This window comes from Harmonia axyridis, chromosome 2 (genome assembly GCF_914767665.1).
Source record: "Harmonia axyridis chromosome 2, icHarAxyr1.1, whole genome shotgun sequence".
Lineage (NCBI taxonomy): Eukaryota > Metazoa > Arthropoda > Insecta > Coleoptera > Coccinellidae > Harmonia > Harmonia axyridis.
The window spans coordinates 3,576,125-3,598,069 of NC_059502.1; the positions used below are offsets into that span (position 1 = coordinate 3,576,125).

Below are 21,945 nucleotides of genomic sequence, written 5' to 3' on the forward strand. Positions count from 1 at the left end.
CATTACATAATGTTTTATTTCCTATCTCAAATAATTTCTCAAATTAAAACAAATTTTTTAGTTGTTTATTTCATCTGAATCAAACTTGTCTAATATTTTATTCTCCAATAATATTCTTCAGATTAGATTGATGTACCCGATTTCTTGATCGTGGATATAGCATCTTTGGAGGTTTTATCAAATCAGAATCTAGAATATTGTAATTCAACGGTTTGAACTCCTTTCCAATTGTAATAGTTTCTGGATGTATCAGTTTGATATTGTTATTGAATGTTTCCTTATTAGTATTATTAGGTGATGGTTTGATTTGCAGGCTCTTCACTTCTTCACTCTTCTTTCTTTTATTCCTGTAGTATATCACCTCACCAACAAGTGTTAGCATTGCTAGAACCAGACCAAATAACGTTGCAATGAATACTCCTCCTAAAAAAAAATAAATATTTTCTTCATAAATTTTTCATGACAGGAATATAATAAATGGGAAAAATTATTACAGCGGGTATTTTTTCAAATAATATGCTTTATTTCATGCAATTGTGAAGGTAATTTTCACACACAGAATAGGAGGGCTGTTGAAAATATTTACCTAAACTTTCTAGGGTAATCCCTTCGTTGTCATCAGCATTAGGACAATCTCCTTTCATAGAATGATTCCAGTACTTGGCTTGAAGTACTTCAAAGAACCTATTGGTTTGCAGATTGAGAATTCTAAGAAAAAAAGAGGTAGGTAGCTATATCTTTGGTAGAAACATCAGGAAGGAGCCTCATACTTACGCTCTACTCAAATCATCTTGAATATGACTCCCCTGTTGTACGGCTACAGCATAGGGTTTCTCAGCAAAAACCTCTCCCACCTCTGTCAGATTGCAATTCCTGCTGATCTCGTATTTGATCTCAGACGAGTCGTGGATGAATGCAAAATCACCATCCATGTGTTCATTCACCAGTCTGAAGCCTTCAGAAGCGTTTGACACTGGATTTGAATCGTTTATAGCTATCAAAATGTGACCATACTGTTCTCTTATGGGATAATCCCATACACGGTATTGTGAATCGTCAGTGGAGGAGTTCAGAGTCAATTCCTTCCACATTCTGAATAGAGAAAGAAGTGTGTGAAGTGGTTATTTTCTCGAATCGCTTTCGAGTAAGAAGACAAAAAACGCTCGAAAAGCTGAGATGGTGGTCGAATGCAGTAACAGGATCATAGGAATTTGAGATGGTCTTTTGACAATGTCAGACAACTCATCATACATCGAATTCTACCCTAAACATGTTTAGTTGCATAAGCAACTGCATTAGAGGAGCTCCATCTACTGTCTCGTGTTAAGATGCTGCCATAACATACAGATTTCTTTTATTATGGATTGCTTGTGTCATCTAGTGATATAAAATGTAATTGAAATGTATGTCAGTTGTTCCTTCATAGAGGACGCTAACGGCGATATGATATCTGAATATAAACGTTCAAAAATACATTCATTTCTAGTACAATCTTAAAAAAAACTTGAATCCTAGAAGAATCTAGAAGGACCAAACGAATTAATTCATTGCTCTAAGGTTTGTCGATGAAAGTTTCCAATTCATGTGATCTAAATTTTAAGTGAATGTTAAATTAGTGTAAAGCACATTTATAAGATGGAGCTATACAGATTCATGTATAATCAGTTGCCTGATATCTTTGTAGTATGATTAAAACGAGAAAAATTCAACTAGATCGAACTTACCTATATAAAGTGTCTTCAGCATGTTTCATATTAATAAAATATTTATGTGTATCTGATTCTTTCACAACAGTGTAATTTATACGTGATTGGCGAGAGAGTTGTTCCAAAGACTGAACAGGGGTCTAAAAAAATACTCAAATTGATTTATTTTTCAATTTATATTACATGTACTTCATATTTTTACTTACTTGCATGCGCTCCACCGTCAAAAAGGCTGCTAAGTTTGCTGTGAAAGTGGCTAGCATAAGTACTACAAACAGCCAGTAGGCAGCAACCAATGTTCTTCCTGAAAGTGATTTGGGTGCTTCACCACCACCTTGGGGTGTGAAAGACGTCAAAGCGAACCAAAAGCTTTCTTTCAACGTGAATTCTCTGTAAATTTTTTTTTCGAGGTTTAAGATATACCATATCAAATAAATAATGAATCAAATACCTACCTGCATGGGTATGGATATGCTTTTTTATTGTTTCTAGCACTGTATGGCGAATATTTATCAACAAACCATAGCATGAATCCAGTCACTATCAATGCACCAACTATGCTCAGCCATACCTCTAGTTTGAGAACAGTCATGAATTTGAATAAGGATGTTTTTCGATCAGGCTTTCTCATTACTGAAAAATATGCACTGAAGCTCAAAATACAGCGTTATGACACAGAAAACCTCATTTGCTTCTTCTTTTGGAATTTTAGATATTCTATGAGTTAGGAAGGAAAAACTCAACCAAAGTTGAAAATTTGCAGTTTTTTTAAATTATAACGATCTAAAGGTCAACCACTTAAAACTCAAATAAATCAAACAAATCACCTATGGAAATTCCTGTTTGTTCATAGTAGGGTGGAATAAAATCAATCACTTCTTCTCTATCAGCAGTCATGATCAAAGCGGTGATTGCCATATCTGTTTCCTGAAAATAGCTTAATTAAATCAGTTACATACTTTCATATGAATATCTTTCATCATTTAGAGCACAATATTCAAATTTCCCGCTTTATTTTACGCCATAGAAACTCACTGATTATGTTATGACAGATGACATGTGACAAGTGACTAAACATAGAGTATTAAAACTTTCTTACTCCTCTGTATAGATCTCCGACTACCCCATTCCATTTTCCATTCACTTTTTCTCCGAATGTACCCTCTATAGGTTCAACGAATTCAAAATCAAACTGCATATCATGTGCCAATTTGTATGCAAAGTCCACACAGTATCCTGTCCAGAAATAATTGCCATCATCGTCAGCTTCCTTGTAAGACCATGGCAACGCCTGGAAAATAAAAAACAGTCAAATGAAGAAATCAAGAACTAGTAAGTAAAAAAAAAGTGTATCAACCAACTCTGCGGATCTGCAAGCTGTTGATCTACTGAGTATGTAGATCTACGACCAGTTGATCTAAAAAAATTTTGTCGTCAATATTCGATACGCTCTATTAGTGTGACGTCACACACCGTCATTTTTGGTTCTCCTGTCAGTGTTCGGAATCCAAACAAATAAATTGTCATTCAAATTAGTGCGGTGTCGTTGAAGGAATTGGCTTATTTTCTTAAATAAGAGTATTTGAGGAACGATTTCAGTATTACTTGACAGACAGAAGGAACGAGGTTAATACCAGTAAGTTTGAATCCTGTATCATTCCCCAGATTTTGTAAAAAGCCGTGTTTATTAGTTGAACTTCAAGTTCGAACTTACTGGCATTAATCTCGTGCCTTCTGTCTATCAATTAATAGTAAAATCGTTCCTTAAATAATCTTATTTATCAAAATAAGCCAATTTCTTCAACGACAACGTACTAATTTGAATGACAATTTGTTTGTTTGGATTCCGAACACTGACAGGAGAACTAAAATGGCGGCGTGTGACGTCATCACTAATAGAGCGTATTCTCTGTTCTTTTTGAAGTTGTGAAAATTACAAAATGAAAAGATACTTACATGTGTTATGCCAATCCTGTAGTAAGGTCTGACAGATTTGACAGTCTTTCCTGCAGCAATCCTTATACCGTCATCATCATTAAAAGAAGCCACTACCTCAGAAGACATTTTTGTACCGACCTCTACGTTTCCTCTAATTTTCACTCTTATCATCCCTCTGTCTTCAAAAAACCTATCGCTATTCTTCAGAACATCATGGATCAACTTGTCAAACTTTCTACTCAGGTCTTGGTTGAAAAAACCTTCTTCACACTCAACACTGTCACTAACCTGATAACCTTCGTTCTTCAGTTTCAAAAACACTTGTTGGATCTCTTCGAGGATACCCTCAAGAAATTTTTTCTGCAGGTTGAAAGTTCTGGGACAAGTAAAACTTGAGGTCGTGGTGATAAGACTGCAACAAACTTTTTCGTCTAGAGTGAGCAAATTGATTGGCTTCCCATATATCAGGGTCCTATCGAAATTCTTGTGTTCGAAATCTGTGAATACTAGATTCCAGCGTTCTGGCAATGAGACCAAACCTTCATCAGAGGCCTGGAAGAATTTTTTCTAGCTGAAATAATCAATTAATATCAATATGGTAATGACTAACCTTTCGAAATAGTTGTATCATGTTTGGAGTATCAGCAACCAGAGCAAAACTATTTGGTATTGGTCGTATCTTCTTCAATTTCTTCGCCACAGTTGAATCCAATTTTTCCGATACCACTAATCTCATTCTTTTGGTGTCTATCCAGGAGAATAATAATTGATCTAAATCTAAAACGAGATATATACTCTTTTACCTCGATATTTACAAGAGATAAAATTAACTCACATGTCTTATCTTCGAAAATTAAGACTACATCTGTAGAATTTCGAAAATCTAGGTATTCGTCCAGTAGAACTAGAAAAGGATTCAAAGAAAGGTCCAATCTTAGATAAGGAACATTGAGTTTTTTCGATAGAGCTTCAATATTACTCATTCCGGACCATGTTATGTCCAAGATCAATGATATATTATTCGACAGCACACCACAAACTGCAAAAAAATTTACAGATTTCATCACTTGCTTGTTTTTTCGATTGAATTTGAGTTTTTGAAGTATTCAATTTGAGTTGTTTGTGAATATATATTTTATTTTTTTGTTTTTACCTTCCGATCTTATAGTATCATCTTCATCTTTGTCTGCTACTTGAATAGTAGAATATTCAAAGGAAATTTGTGGAGTCTTCAGGTCTCCTAAAGCATTTTCGATCCAATCTATGATTTCTGATTGATCATCTTCTCTGAGTAATACTGTAAATGTTTGAAAAATATATATTTCTTCTTAGTATGTAAAGAGTGTTCTTTTTAGAGCTACAGAACTTTAAATTGCAATAAAACAACGATGGATTATTCGATTGACATGAATTTTATTTATCCGCAAGATAATCTTGTGGCATTACATTTTAAATATGATTTCTGGCATATGACCGCCACGGCTGGCTCGGATGTAGTCCAATCTGGTCGTCCAATTTTTGATTACTTTTTCCAACATTTGTGGCCGTATATCGGCAATAACACGGCGATTGTTGTCCTCCAAATGGTCAAGGGTTTGTGGCTTATCCGCATAGACCAATGACTTTACATATCCCCACAGAAAGTAGTCTAGCGGTTTTAAATCACAAGATCTTGGAGGCCAATTCACAGGTCCAAAACGTGAAATTAGGCGGTCACCGAACGTGTCTTTTAATGAATCGATTGTGGCACGAGCTGTGTGACATGTTGCGCCGTCTTGTTGGAACCACACACCTGGACATCATGGTTGTTTAATTCAGGAATGTAAAAGTTAGTAATCATGGCTCTATACCGATCACCATTGACTGTAACGTTCTGGCCATCATCGTTTTTGATGAAGTACGGACCAATGATTCCACCAGCCCATAAAGCGCACCAAACAGTCAGTTTTTCTGGATGTAACGGTGTTTCGACATACACTTGAGGATTAGCTTCACTCCAAATGCGGCAGTTTTGTTTGTTGATGTAGCCATTCAACCAGAAGTGCGCTTCATCGCTAAACAAAATAAAATGAGCGTAGTGCGCGATACGTATTCCGCACGGAACCATTATTTTCGAAATGAAATTGCACTGTTTGCAAGTGTTGTTCATGATAAATTGCCAAACCAAACTGAGAATAAATCACTTGACAGCTATTAAATCGGTCGCCATCTTGAACAGTAATGCCAACTTAAAGTTATATACCTCGAAAAAAAAACACCCTATATTTACTACCAATATTTCTTGATACGTATAGATTAGAAGTTCAGTTCATTTTCAAACAGTCAGAGTCAGATATGGATAATATACTGGCTGGTCATGAAGTTAGAAGCGCAATTCGTTCAATTTGACCAGCATTCTCTTGTTGAAGAAAAATTTCATTTGAGGACGTTTTTTCTTAATTTCTACATTAAAACGATTCGAAGATGCTATGTAATATTCACTGTTGATGGTTTTTCTTTTGTCAAGATAATCAATGGCCTCAATGATTCATAAATGGGAAAGTAAGTTGCAATAATAGGAATTTTCCTAACAAAATATTGTTAATAGGTCAGCATTTCCAAATTTCTCATAAAATGGATAACGTTTCCTAGTAAGACAACTACAAAAATTCCAAAGTAATAAAAATATTTCTACTTGGGCTCGTATACACCTTCTGTTAGCTTCAAATCTTTCGAATCTCCTTTTTCATGAAGGTCACACCGCAAAAGGCTATTTTAATTTACTTTAATTACATTCAAACGATATAAATATCAAAGGAAACAATTTTACGCTATAACATGTTGATATACTTATAAGTATAATGTTTACATGGCGCAAAATGAGAATTTTAAACATTAACTAAGTATATTATTCAACTGCAACTAGGTACCAATCGAGTAGAAACATCGATTTCATGATCAAAAGAACTCATTCGATCTGGTGATGAATTTCACACTGAGTCCATTAATGACATAAAAACTTTCACGTTCTATGGTCATGGGTACGTGATAACTAGGGTACATACCCAAATTGTGGTTGGAACCACAATTCGTAAGAGAAAGATATGAATCTTCGCTATACTACGATAGATATCTTAATATCTTTTGAATAAAGATAGTAAAAAACTTTTATGAGTTTTTTTGGAAAAAAAATAAAAGCGTGGACCACAGAACTGTCTACAGCGTTATTCAAAAGTCCAGGTCATATCTTTATGACGTGATTTTTATAGTTAAAATAGATTTTCTTTCAACATTTCAAATTGAAGGATACTTCAATGATTATGGAAAATATCACAATCCAAAAATTAGTCCAGAAGACCTGCATTATTCATAACATGATACAAATAACAATAACCCTATAAAAAATTACACAGGATATAGAATATTACTTCCTTTACCAATAATAACAATGCGTAGATGTCTATGTGAATTCAAGTAATAAGTAAGGTCAATGTTAATGACCGTTGAAGAGATATTTCATCTTGAAATAATGACTTCATAGTTAATACAGTTGTAAACATACCGTAGATGGTAAACGTCATTTGTTTAACCACTTAAATATACAGGATGGCTCACATAAAACAGTTCAACGTTATAATGGCAACACTGTTTTTTTTTTTTGACATCTCTTATGTCGTTTGTGTTCAGTAGGTTATGTCAAATGATCATGGATAAAAGATACACGCTTCAACAAAGTTTGAAAATTGTTTCATCAAAATCAGCGAGCATTTGTGAATTTTGGAGCGCATTTTTGGTTGAATGATTTAATAAACGAACGATGAGAGAACTCCCTTCTCAAAACCAACATTCTTTTACTCGAAACATTTCTCAGTAAGATGTTTTCTTCTCGAAATTTTCGAAGAAGAAATTATTAACATTGTATAATGAACTTGTCTAGAAATATGGAACTCATAATGTTGTTTATGGACTTGATAATTTTTTTCTGTTCCACTAGGATTTCAAGGAATGCGTAAGGAATCTAATTAGAAAAACACAAACGAAACACGTTTCTTGGATTTTAAAACAAATGAGCAAAAACGTTGAAATTCCTAACATTGTGTTCACCGTATATATACCAATTAATCAATGTCTTTTTATGTACGTAAGTTTCGTACTTGACTCAGTATGAACTTATAAGTATTAATTACCCACACATTTGGATACCAGGAGAAATTTTCTTAGAAGAATCATTTCACTTTTATTTATTTTTATGGAGATGACCTTGAAAGTTTTTGTACGTTATAGGCAATTTCCTTTTAATTAGAAATTTAATTGGAGGATTTTTCTAGAAAGGAAAGCCCATTTCATTTTATCTATTTTTAATGTTCTTTACTTTTTTAAATGATCATCTCGACTGGATGATATTTTCGATTAGAAAATTCAATCATTTTAGGCCATCATGAAATCTCTGAAGTGTAAAATATTTTTCAGAGAATCAATTGAATTGTTTCGAATATTTCGATTATTTGCAAGGATGAAGAAATGCAAAGGTGCAAGAATTACAAAAAGGACAGGAGATGCAACTTACTCGAAGATACAGGCTCCTGAACTAAATTTTTTCAAATCTATTTTTATAAATTCTAAACAAGTTGGGATTAATAAGCGTTTAATGAGTAATTATAAAGACAAATGAAAAAATTAAGTTCAACAGTCTATATTTTCTAAGGATTCTGAAATAAGAATAATTTCACTTGAAAGAACTTAGTACTTAATTTAACTAGAACTATCACTTCATAAAGATGTGACCTGGACTGTTGAACCTCCCTGTTTATATAGAATAACAATTTCAAGCAGTGTGCAAAATTTCAATTTGATCACGTCAGCAGAACCATAGAAAATTCAGGCATAATTACACAAAAGATCAATATTTTCGATAACAGATTCGACTAGATTGAAATTCAGTTTTAGTATGTGAAATAATCATTCTATTGATGATTTTTATTCATCTTCACAGATCCTCATCTAGATTAACTAACCGACAACAATGTATAAATAAACTGACTTTAGGTAAGGAGCTTTTTACGAATTTTTCAAATTTTATACCACAAAATAGAAAAATTAGAATATTTTTTCAATAACAATGTAATACTCTTTATGGATTTGTATGAAGAGTACTTGATGGTGCTAAAATTCTACTTCCCATCGCAAAGCCTGACCACAGTTAACAAAATTCTTCTCGTAAAGGAACCTCCAAGCAATGTTGGGACCAGTCAAGGTTTCAAGTCACCAAGAGTAGTACTACTAGTACTAGTACCAGCCCACCAGTTGCTGGTCAACAGTTGCGTTCAAAATAGGAGCAGAATCATTTTGCAGCTTGTTTATTTGTATCGCTAATCGTCAGGCTTTCTGTTGTTATTCTTCGATAAGAATGATGTTTATTTCATGATGTGTAAATTGGTTTGATTGAGATCGATGCTATTAGTACGTTAAAATGGATTTTATTGTGCTTGTGAGAGGTGAGTAATGTGTTGATTTTTCATAAATCGATATTAGTTTTAATTATGTTTGGTGTTGGAGAAGGTGGTTGATTTTTGTTGGAGCGAAACAGTTTTTGGTTAGTCAGGTAAAGAGAATTATATTTGTGAAAATGAATTGGAAAAAAATTGAATATTAAATCGACAAAATTGAAATAACCGTCTATTCACAAGATGAAAGAGGAAAGAAATATCTATTCGATACATTTTATTCTTGAAATAGACAGAGATTAAAAAAAAATTGGAGAACGAAAACGTCGAAATATATCTGATCTCAAAAATGTATAAAACGAATTGTGTGTAGATCATTTTGCTATCGCAACTTGCATTTTATACATTAGATTTTCTGAAAGAGTCATGTCAACGTAAGATTCTTTACGAGTTTCATCTTCTAAATGATTAGATAAGTTTTCACATTTTCACAATACTTTTGAAGGAATTTGGGGAATTGTTTCAAACCTTCGTTGAGGGATGTTAAGATAAAATCTAGGATGGCATTTCTTTACAATATTTCGAGGATATCTGATCGAATTGGAGCTTTGTAGTCATTTTGACTTGTTTTATGTGTTTAGATGCGTCCAATAGTTTTGGAGTTATATATAATTTTTTTCGCAATAATTCGAGAAATATCGAACGAAAAAACTACTTCCAGATAAAGAAATATGCCGAATATCTTGACTCTCTTTTTTTTTCGACATTTTAAATTTATTGAACATACTTGCTTTTTGTAGTATTGCGATATCTGAATGAGAATTACTTTCATTGAAAAAGGATCAATTGAATATCAATTAGGAAGGAATTTTTATGAACGAAATGAATTAGCTACAACAGAAATTTACATTATTTGCATAACTTTGCCTATATACTATACTGAATAGAATTCCTTTGAAAAATCAACAGTTATGTTAATTTCATAGAGGAATATAGAGGAAACTAGGTAGGGCTTATCGCAGATCTTTAATTATCCAAGAAATAAACATAAACAATTCGACAGGTCGAATAAAAAAAACATATTTGGCCATGAATATTTATTAGGAATAATGTCTCATATTTGAAGTAGTATATTATTTATATAATGGAAAAAACATTATTTTGCTGATTCATAACGACATACTGTTCATTTATTTTTATTTTGATATGATACGCTTTGAATATATAGGGTGTTTTTTTTCGAGGTATATAACTTTAAGTTGGCATTACTGTTCAAGATGGCGACCGATTTAACAGCTGTCAAGTGATTTATTCTCAGTTTGGTTTGGCAATTCATCATGAATAGACTCACGCCTGAACAACGCTTGCAAAAAGTGCAATTTTATTTCGAAAATAATGGTTCTGTGGGGAATACGTATGGCGCACTACGTCCATTAGCGATGAAGCGTACTTCTGGTTAAATGACTACGTCAACAAACAAAACTGCCGCATTTGGAGTGAAGCTAATCCTCAAGTGTAAGTCGAAACACCGTTACATCCAGAAAAACTGACTGTTTGGTGCGCTTTATGGCTGGTGGAATCATTGTTCCTTACTTCTTCAAAAACGATGATGGCCAGAACGTTACAGTCAATGGTGATCGGTATAGAGCCATGATTACTAACTTTTTCATTCTTGAATTGAACAACCATGATGTTCAGGAGCTGTGGTTCCAACAAGACGGCGCAACATGTCACACAGTTCGTGCCACAATCGATTTATTGAAAGACACGTTTGGTGACCGCCTAATTTCACGTTTTGGACCTGTGAATTGGCCTCCAAGATCTTGTGATTTAACACCGCTAGACTACTTTCTGTGGGGCTATGTAAAGTAATTGGTCTATGCGGATAAGACACAAACCCTTGACCATTTGGAAGACAACATTCGCCGTGTTATTGCCGATATACGGCCACAAATGTTGAAAAAAGTCATCGAAAATTGGACGTCCAGATTGGACTACATCATATGCCAGAAATCATATTCAAAATGTAATGCCACAAGATCATCTTGCGGATAAATAAAATTCATGTCAATCGAATAATCCATCGTTGTTTCATTGTAATTTAAAGTTTTATAGCTCTAAAAAAAACACCCTTTTTAATGGAAAAAAAACATTATTTTACGAATTCATAACGACATACTGTCAATTATTCATTTATTTGTATTTTGATGTGATACGCTTTGAATATACCGGGTGCTTCATATAAAAAACCACTTCTGTATAATTCACAGGTCCCTTCAAGTGACTAGAAGCCCCTTCAACAATCTTAATTGCGTTATGCGAATAGAAAATAATACGTTATAAAAAAACAAACCTTGACAATTAACTAATTATACCTCAATGATCTCGATGAACAGAATTATTACATTTGTATTCAACCAAATATTTCCATACAACTTCTTGAAGAAATTACTTTTCTACAACTGAATTTCTGTGGTTTGAATTTATCAAACCGATATTAATCAATGCAATTTGCATAACTGTTGAGTCTCAAGCACTTTCGTTGCGTTCTAATGATCAGTGAATGGTACAATTGTAACTATCACTTAGATAGTTACTAATTTGCGATAAACTGTCCAAGTTGGCTGCTATTATTTGTTCAGTTGCAGTTTTTACTTCCTTGATTCAATAAATTGATAAGACTTATGGCTGAAGTTGTACTTTTCACATACAGCTAATTACCTCTTGGAGGTGTAACAGGTGAATTGAAAAGTCTCCGGTCTACCATAGTAAAACACATTTTTTTGGCAAAATTCGATTTTATTATTCAACATAGTTGCCTTCGAGGGCGATACAGCGATTATAGCGATCTTCCAACTTTTCGATACTATTTTTGTAGTACGATTTGTCTTTCGCTTCAAAATATGCCTCAGTTTCGGCGATTACTTCTTCATTGGCGCTAAATTCCTTTCCAGCGAGCATTCTTTTGAGGTCTGAGGTCAGAAAAAGTCGCTGGGGGCCAGATCTGGCGAATACGGTGGATGCAGAAGCAATTCGAAGCTCAATTCATGCAATTTTGCCATTGTTTTCATTGATTTGTGACACGGCGCATTATCTTGATGGAACAGCACCTTTTTTTCTTCAAATGGGGCCGTTTTTAACGATTTAATCTTTCAAACGATCCATTAGCGCTAAATAATAATCGCTGTTGATGGTCTGGCCCTTTTGGAGGTAATCAATGAATATTATACCTTGCGCATCCCAGAAAACTGATGCCATAACCTTGCCAGCTGACTGTTGTGTTTTTCCTCGCTTTGGTTCATCGTGTGCAGTTCACTCAGCTGATTGTCTATCGGAAATGATGGAGCCATGTTTCATCCATCGTCACATATCGACGCAAAAATTCAGGTTTATTGCAATTAAACAGCTTCAGACACTGCTCAGAATCATTAACACGTTGTTGCTTTTGGGAAATAAAATGTCGTGTAACTACAGTGACAAAAACAGTGTTTCTCTCGAAGTTTGTCATAGAGCTTGTAGAACACCCTGTATATATGCGAATTTAAGAACTCAATCGTAGATATTGGTATATCAAGTTCTATGATGCAAACTTAAACCTCTCATATATGCTTCATTCATTGAAATGAAATTGAGGTGATATACCTATTTTAGTTTGTTTTTAATTCTCAGCAGTTTGGTATATGCTTTCGATATCAATTAGCTAGTTACTTTTAACAAGTAGATATCGATATCATTGATATCAAATCCACATTAGGATAAATGCTAATTAAAGTAATGACTAGAATAATTGAATGAACTGATTTATTTATGTGTATGATTGAGTATTTCAATGTAATAACCTTTCAGTCTGTCAAGTGATTTGTATGTTTACTGTATTAAAGAGATGGAAAATTAAAAAAAAAATAGTAGTTATTAGTGTGAATATATGCGGAAATATAAGCCTTCGATACGAAACTATACAATTAAAATCGAAATGAATTAAATTATTTTCACTGCCTTGAAGTCAGGAGCTTTTGAGCGCTCGTTCATTCATTAACCAATTGTAACAGTGAGTCGAATCATATGGTTTGAGAACATTCTTGGCTCAAAAATCGATAATTACCATCGGAAGAAATGATTCCACATTATGAATTTTTTTACATGTATGATAAACCTTATCACAGTAATTGTAGTCACTGCATATGCATCAAAAACTTTTTACTTTATCTCCATAATTGTAATGGTATAATTGCTACTATCAATACAATTTTTATCTTACTGGACTGTTTAAAATTCAATCTGTTCTTTGAGAAAAATATTCGAAATAGTATTATTACAGGTTTTTCATTAAGGAAAATGTACTCACAGCCAGTTTTGTCAAAGTCCTATAACCTATGAAAAATTACCCATCTAATTTCTACTATCAAAAAAGACACAGGATTTTTCATGTGTGTAAAAAATATTCTGATTTGTAAAATTTAAGAAAATTTTCTTTTATATTCAATATTTTTCCTGTATAATTTTCAAGCGTAATGATTGCCCTATTTCCGATGAATATGAATCTAACAAACTGTAAGATTGTAACTATTGGTCCAGCAACTTTAAAGAGCTATACATGGTCCAACAAACCCAACTTCGTTTTATAAATACATTTTATATGATAAGTTAATTTTGAATATTGAATTTTCTGTTTGCAGTTTTTATGATATTCTGGATTTCATTTAAAGAAAAAAAGATTACACTTTTTTTAATTCTAAATTAGAGTATTTGACCTCTGCGATTTCGAGCCAACACCTGCTTTGCATAACTGATATCGTAATTTTTTTTCTCTCGCATATCATTATCTGAAGCATTTATCTATTGATTCCCCATCCAAGAAGTTTTTGTCCAGACATCTTCTGCTATTGAACTGGCTTGAACCCAGCAAGAACAAGTTTGATGTCAGCTTGTTCAAGGTTCTCGCGTCTATCGAAAAATTTCAAATATTAACTTATTTCCATTTTTTTCCGTTATATTCTGGATTGCTCTAATCTCACACATACTCGAAAGGATAAATGTGATTTTTCAAATTCCTCATTTGGTATGCTCTTCCTCTCATTCTAGAAAGTTGAAATTTTAAATATTAATGAAGCTTCAATTTTCTGATAAGATTTTTTTTTTTGACACGTGTCTACAGATAAATGATGATATTCGTAAGTGGTTGCTTACGTTAATTCTTCGAATTAGATGATAAATTCTTTTTTTGCACGTGCAAAAATTATTATTAGATAACTGAATTGTACACACCGTCAAAATAAGAGCAAAGGACAAAATCTCAACGAAGTTTGTAGATAATTTTCTCTTGAACCCTTTGGCCGATTTAGCAATTCTCTCTTTGAAATGTAGTTTGATTTTTCGGGCAGATAAGTGTTCCTCAGTTACTTCTTTTTTATTATATACAGGGGTGAACAAAAAAAGTTGATGATCGCCCTTCTTTAATAACGGGTGTTTTTTTTCGAGGTATATAACTTTAAGTTAGCATTACTGTTCAAGATGGCGACCGATTTAACAGCTGTCAAGTGATTTATTCTCAGTTTGGTTTGGCAATTCATCATGAATAGACACACGCTTGCACAACGCTTGCAAATAGTGCAATTTTATTTCGAAAATAATGGTTCTGTGCGGAATACGTATCGCGCACTACGTCCATTTTATTTTGTTTAGCGATGAAGCGCGTTTCTGGTTGAATGGCTATGTCAACAAACAAAACTGCCGCATTTGGAGTGAAGCTAATCCTCAAGTGTATGTCGAAACACTGTTGCATCCAGAAAAACTGACTGTTTGGTGCGCTTTATGGGCTGGTGGAATCATTGGTCCGTACTTCTTCAAAAACGATGATGACCAGAAAGTTACAGTCAATGGTGATCGGTAAAGAGCCATGATTACGAACTTTTTCATTTCTGAATTGGACAACCATGATGTCCAGGAGCTGTGGTTCCAACAAGACGGCGCAACATGTCACACAGCTCGTGCCACAATCGATTTATTGAAAGACACGTTTGGTGACCGCCTAATTTCACGTTTTGGACCTGTGAATTGGCCTCCAAGATCTTGTGATTTAACACCGCTAGACTACTTTCTGTGGGGCCATGTAAAGTCATTGGTCTATGCGGATAAGTTACAAACCCTTGACCATTTGGAAGACAACATTTGCCGTGTTATTGTCAATATACGGCCACAAATGTTGGAAAAAGTAATCGAAAATTGGACGTCCAGATTGGACTACATCCGAGCCACCGTGGCGGTCATATGCCAGAAATCATAATTAAAAAGTAAAGCCACAAGATTATCTTGCGGATAAATAAAATTCATGTCAATCGAATAATCCATCGTTGTTTTATTGCAATTTAAAGTTCTATAGCTCTAAAAAAAACACCCTCTATAATAAACAAACAATTTCTTGATTCTCGATTTCTTGATTGTCAGTAGTTAATTCTCTGAATTTTTTTCTATTTCTTCCCACGATTTTTTGGATCTTGTTTCCAAGATAGGAGAAACAGTGCGGTATATCTGCCAATTTTCGTATATTTTGTTTTCCTCCAACGATTCAAAAAATTGAATCACTTATCTGTCATCAAAACGAATGATGATCCACAAATTTCAGTCGTGAATTTGTGGTTTTTATTCTTCATGGGAAATGGACACTATAAGGTGTGAAGTTATCATTGTTTATATCCAATGAAATGTGAATAATTTCTGTTGTTATACCTCACGAATTCTTGTCGTGATCGAGGTATATCTTATAATTATTACAGTAATAAATTGTTATTAAATTCTCGTGCTATAACATGCCCTGGATAAAACTGAACAGGATCTAGTCCAGTCCTTAGTTTTGGACGTATTTTTCACTTTCATACAGTTTCATGAAGTACGTTTTTGATATTTAAACTTCGAAATTGTAATATTAGAGATATATTTCAGGGTGAGAGATTTTCTATTATAATTGAGATAATAGTTATGAAAAATATATCGAAGTTTTATATATGAAATGTAGAATAGTCTTTATCACACTAATAACATGTTGAATTTAATTATCATGTGACGTTTTTTATTGATTTACAGATTGTTTTTACTTGGAGAAGCATTTGAAATGCTGAAATATTCTTCATGGAATATGGATATAATTTCAAGGCGAATCTAGAAGTTTTTGGAGCAACGGATTCTATTTCTTCATTGGTATGAAACCAGGTTAGTGAATATTTCATTTATTCTATCTTAAAATGAGGTGTGTATAACGATTTTTGAAACTCATTCAAAGAATGTTTCAGAAATTCCCGAGAGGGAGTTTCTTCATTATACCCAGAAAAATAGATCACTTCTTTTTATTAGTGAGAAAGGTTATAAAAAATTTACAATTAGAGGTTTACTTTCGATATAATACCATTTTTGAGGTCTTGAATGGATTGTGAAGCATTGCCATAGATCTTATCTTCCACGTGATCCTAAAGAAAAAAGTCTAGAGGTGTTAAAACACAAGATCTCGGTGGCCAATTGTGATCACCTCTTCGAGAATCGACTTTTCTTGTAAACTGCTATGTGAGCTATCCGTGAATATGAGCTTTTGAGCGCTTGTTGATTCAAGCTTTCGGAGATCACATAAATCTATACAGTTATATAGAGTCCAAGAAAATTTCCTCATACCTTCCTTAATTTTTCAAACACACTAAAATCAACATTTTATTTTCTTGCAGACTCTTGGACCGTCTTCCCAAAGTTCCTAATCTTCTTCCACCTATTTCGAACCTCCACAACATACGACTGTGATGTAGAGTTCACTTACAGCGAGTATTACAACTCAAACGGATTCAAAGTAACCTGCAGCAACATCGTAGAAGGCCAAGAGGATATCATACGCTCAATATCTGCCCAAAATGCCATCATTCTAGACATAAGGAACACAACATTGGTCAACGTAACATCAGATCTGTTCGAGAATGTACCCAAGCTCAAAGAACTGAACATTGAAGATTCTAGAATATCTGTGAATGGTACTGTAGACCTCTTCTCAAAGCTGGAAGGCCTGCAGACGCTGATAATAAAGAATACTATGTTGGATGATATTGGAAACGGAACTTTTTATAACTTGCCTCAGATCAGAACTCTGCATTTGGAGAACAACAGTTTGAGTTGTCTAGCTAAGGACAGTTTAAAGCTTACCAGTTTGGATACTCTACTCTTCATAAATAACAACTTAGAAGACGTGGACGATATACCTTTATGTTACTTAGAAAACGTGGAGAAGATAAACTTCAGTAAAAACAGGATCAGGACTTTAAAACCAAATTTATATCAGTGTGGTTCCGATAAGGCTAAAAAAACATCCATGAACAATATTTATGATGATAATCACATAGGAATAGAATGTCTAGATTTAAGCGATAATGAAATTACCTCAATCAAAAAAGCCTTTAAGCCTTTCACCAATCTCAACTACTTGAATTTAGCCAACAATTCAATTTCAAGTATAGCCGACAACGATTTTCAAAATTTGAGGGAGCTAGAAGATTTAAATTTGTCCAATAACTCTATCTTGTATATGAGCAACGCAGCTTTTAGGGACCTCATAAGTTTGAGGGAAATAAATTTATCACACAATAAAATCTCAACGATAAAGCTGCAGTTCTTGACTAAACTCACCAAAGTAGATCTTTCTCATAATTCTTTGACTTTCGAAAACTTAGACCAAATTAAATATTTGCCCTTTTTAGAGACTTTAGATTTATCGTTTAATGATCTGAATGGTACTTCAGATTTCTTTAACAGATTTCCATCGTTGATCAATTTAAATTTGAATGAGAATAATTTGATTTTGGAAGAAGACATGTTTAGGAACTTATCACAATTAGAGACACTTTATCTTAGGGATAATGGTATTATTTATCTTCCTGAAACGATATTCAATAACATGACATCTTTGAAAGAGTTAGATCTATCGAAGAACAAGTTAGAAGTTATCGACAATTATCAAATTTTTTCATCGCTATTTAGTCTTCAGGTTTTCAATTTATCTTACAATAATTTGAGGTACTTGAATCATAACTTATTCTCCAATTTAGATGACTGTGAAATTTTGGATATTTCAGGAAATAAGTTGAGGGAATTAGATTATCCTTACATCATTAATAGTATGAGATCACTAGATACTATAAACCTAAATGATAATTTATTTTCTTGTAATTTTTTGCACAAAGTTATCAGGTATTTTACCTGGAAAAGTATAAGCTATAATGTGAAAAATATGACGGAATATGACGAAGAAAATATAGGAGGTATACCATGCCAAGAAGAAATGAATGAAGTGGAATCAGTTAAAAGTGATCCTGAAACTACCTCTGTTTTTGTAATAGTTTTAGTTTCAACTATTGTGTCAGTATTTGTACTCATGATGATTTTGATCATTAAGTATTATCAGATTTATAGACGTTCGAAATATCATTCAGAACAATTTGAATTGATTGCAGATTAAATTATTGGAAATCTTTTGTTGTATTTTTTCATTTTTAGTCAACCTAATTGACCAGTTGAGTTTTTAAGCATTTCTATAAATATAAAAGAAGCAATGTATCATTTTTCAAACAGGATTTTTAAACAGAGGACTTGCACCACATTTCGTCACATAAATGAAATTTCTTGACTTGATGACATGAAATTCATGAATTTTTTTTTTGTCAATACAATTTATTCTCAGCAGTTGATCTATTCATATTCAGAATTAATTCACCTTATTACAAAAGAGTCATCAAATAATCATTAAACTATCACATTTAATCTGGTTTCAATGAAACGAAGAAAAAAAAACAGGATGTTAGATATTATGCAACAGATTATAAGCAACCAAGATGAATTCTGTTTTGAATTATTTTCATATTATTAGGTGCAGATTGAATATGGTATTTTTGACGAAGTTGCATTTTCAAGGTCGAATACGCTTAATAAGGTGTTTGGGGCATGAATTGGTAATTCGACAGAGATAATCTGGAATATTTTTGTATTTTTTATCGAATTCGTAGTTTTGGAATTACCAGGAAAAAAATTCAAACGATTATACAGGGTGGTCCAGGTACGATTTTATTGAAAATTCATATATCTGGAACAGCTGAATTTTGTGTGGGATAATCTATAGCCCAAATTGTATACCTATACAAAATTTCAATAGAATCGGATTAGAAGTTCAGGTTATTACAAGGATTTGTGGATACACAGACCGACATACAGACACGAAACTAAAGTTGTTCAGGATGGTCTACATTTTTCAATTATTTTTATTTGAAATTGTTTTCATTCCAAAACTGATCACAAAATATTGAAAAAATCAAATATTTCGAAATAATTTACTTTAGGTGGAAGAATGGAAAATACCAAACTAGAATGCATACTTATATTATATATTAAAAATATTTTGCATTGTTGCCAAATTGTTAGTATGTAGAACTAGCGCAAAATTTATAACGGGTGTTTTTTTTTCGAGGTATATAACTTTAAGTTGGCATTACTGTTCAAGATGGCGACCGATTCGAAAGCTGGCAAGTGATTTATTCTCAGTTTGGTTTGGCAATTCATCATGAATAGACTCACGCCTGAACAACACTTGCAAATAGTGCAATTTTATTTCGAAAATAATGGTTCTGTGCAGAATACGTATCGCGCACTACGTCCATTTTATTTTGTTTAGCGATGAAACGCACTTCTGGTTGAATGGTTACGTCAAAAAACAAAACTGCCGCATTTGGAGTGAAGCTAATCCTCAAGTGTATGTCGAAACACCGTTACATCCAGAAAAACTGACTGTTTGGTGCGCTTTATGGGCTGGTGGAATCATTGGTCCGTACTTCTTCAAAAACGATGATGGCCAGTCAATGGTGATCGGTATAGAGCCATGATTACTAACTTTTTCATTCCTGAATTGAACAACCATGATGTCCAGGAGCTGTGGTTCCAACAAGACGGCGCAACATGTCACACAGGTCGTGCCACAATGGATTTATTGAAAGACACATTTGGTGACCGCCTAATTTCACGTTTTGGACCTGTGAATTGGCCTCCAAGATCTTGTGATTTAACACCGCTAGACTACTTTCTGTGGGGCCATGTAAAGTCATTGGTCTATGCGGATAAGCCACAAACCCTTGACCATTTGGAAGACAACATTCGCCGTGTTATTGCCGATATACGGTCACAAATGTTGGAAAAAGTCATCGAAAATTGGACGTCCAGATTGGACTACATCCGAGCCAGCCGTGGCGGTCATATGCCAGAAATCATATTTAAAATGTAATGCCACAAGATTATCTTGCGGATAAATAAAATTCATGTCAATCGAATAATCCATCGTTGTTTTATTGCCCTTTAAAGTTCTATAGCTCTTAAAAAAACACCCTTTATATAAATATATACAAATATATCTTTCGAAAAACAATTCTATTACGTTTAGATATAGATGATATCCAATATGTCAAAAATAGCAAAACCCTTAAAGTAATTAAAAAAAATCGAAATCAATGAAAATCAAACTTACATAATTTCACGACTGATGGAGTCTGAGATTCACAATTGGCCATAAAAATAAAACTAATCGAAAATATGTAAATGCTAACTATAGATGCAATCATATTTTTCGTCACAGCACAAGTTGCCGCTTTCAGAACTGATTTCTTCCTAGACCTCTGGTGATTTGTCTATGGGAGGGTTGAAGAATAAGTATGTCACGAAATTTTGAATAATAAATATTTCTGTCGTTCAAGAGAGCCACTTTAGAAGGGTCATATTAGCCAGGGGCGTTCCACGAGGGGGTTGTAGATACATGCACGTAACAGGCCAATTGAAAAGTCCCCGGTCTACCATAGTAAAACACATTTTTTTGGCAAAATTCGATTTTATTATTCAACATAGTTGCCTTTGAGGGCGATACAGCGATCTTCCAACTTTTCGATATCATTTTTGTGGTACGATTTGTCTTTCACTTCAAAATAGGCCTCAGTTTTGGTGATTACTTCTTTATTGGCGCTGAATTTCTTTCCAGCGAGTATTCTTTTGAGGTCTGAGAACAGGAAAAAGTCGCTGGGGCCCAGATCTGGAGAATACGGTGGATGCAGAAGCAATTCGAAGCCCAATTCATGCAATTTTGCCAATGTTTTCATTGATTTGTAACACGGCGTATTTTCTTGATGAAACAGCACCTTTTTTTCTCAAATGGGGCCATTTTTTAACGATTTCATCCTTTAAACTATATAATAATAGCTGTTGATGGTCAGGCCCTTTTGGAGGTAATCAATGAATATTATAGCTTGCGCATCCCAGAATACTGATGCCATAACCTTGCCAGCTGACTGTTGTGTTTTTCCTCGCTTTGGATTCGGTTCATCGTGTGCAGTCCACTCTACTGACTGTCGATTGGACTCCGGAGTGAAATTATGGAGCCATGTTCCATCCATTATCACATATCGAAGCAAAAATTCAGGCTTATTGCACTAAAACAGCTTCAAACACTGCTCAGAATCATTAACACGTTGTTGCTTTTGACCGAATGTGAGCTCGCGCTGCACCCTTTTTGCACACAGTTTTCTCATGTACAAATATTCGTTAATGATAGATGTACACGTTCAAATGATATCTTTACAATGTCTGATATCTCAATCAACTTAACTTTACGGTCATCATATGGATTTAATACTAGCACCGTCATCTGTGCATCAGACCGGGGACTTTTCAATTGGCCTAATACTTCCAAAAGAAGAGACATCATCTTTTTTTACGGTGTTCTGATGATGTACAGGATGTCCTAGAGGTGGTAGGTTTTTCTGTTAACACTGCATGCTAGTTTTTCTTTCGCGTTTCTCAGGTGGCTCAAGAAGACATTTAGA

The 21,945-nt window shown here is 33.8% G+C and overlaps 2 protein-coding genes across 3 annotated transcripts; one reads left to right on the forward strand and one right to left on the reverse strand.

Annotated features, from left to right (window-relative positions):
• Nucleotides 1–22: 22 nt before the first annotated feature.
• On the reverse strand, nt 23–11,834 carry LOC123672103 (ionotropic receptor 25a). Its single transcript, XM_045606091.1, has 13 exons — nt 11,789–11,834; nt 4,798–4,941; nt 4,480–4,683; nt 4,255–4,421; nt 3,663–4,196; nt 2,806–2,997; nt 2,534–2,633; nt 2,162–2,339; nt 1,913–2,096; nt 1,725–1,846; nt 775–1,092; nt 587–708; nt 23–423 (listed from the first exon to the last, which is right to left on the reverse strand). Exons 1-13 carry the CDS (start codon nt 11,832–11,834, stop codon nt 98–100), a joined length of 2,637 nt encoding a protein of 878 aa, XP_045462047.1. The 3' UTR covers nt 23–97.
• Nucleotides 8,879–18,567, forward strand: LOC123672679 (toll-like receptor 13). 2 transcript variants are annotated; one of them, XM_045606887.1, is made up of 3 exons: nt 8,879–9,118; nt 16,148–16,273; nt 16,777–18,567. In XM_045606887.1, exons 2-3 carry the CDS (start codon nt 16,264–16,266, stop codon nt 18,549–18,551), a joined length of 1,785 nt encoding a protein of 594 aa, XP_045462843.1. In that variant the 5' UTR covers nt 8,879–9,118; nt 16,148–16,263; the 3' UTR covers nt 18,552–18,567. The 2 variants fall into 2 exon arrangements, with proteins under 2 accessions (XP_045462843.1, XP_045462844.1); XM_045606888.1 differs by lacking the exon at nt 8,879–9,118 and adding an exon at nt 15,885–16,007.
• The last annotated feature ends 3,378 nt before the right edge of the window (nt 18,568–21,945 follow it).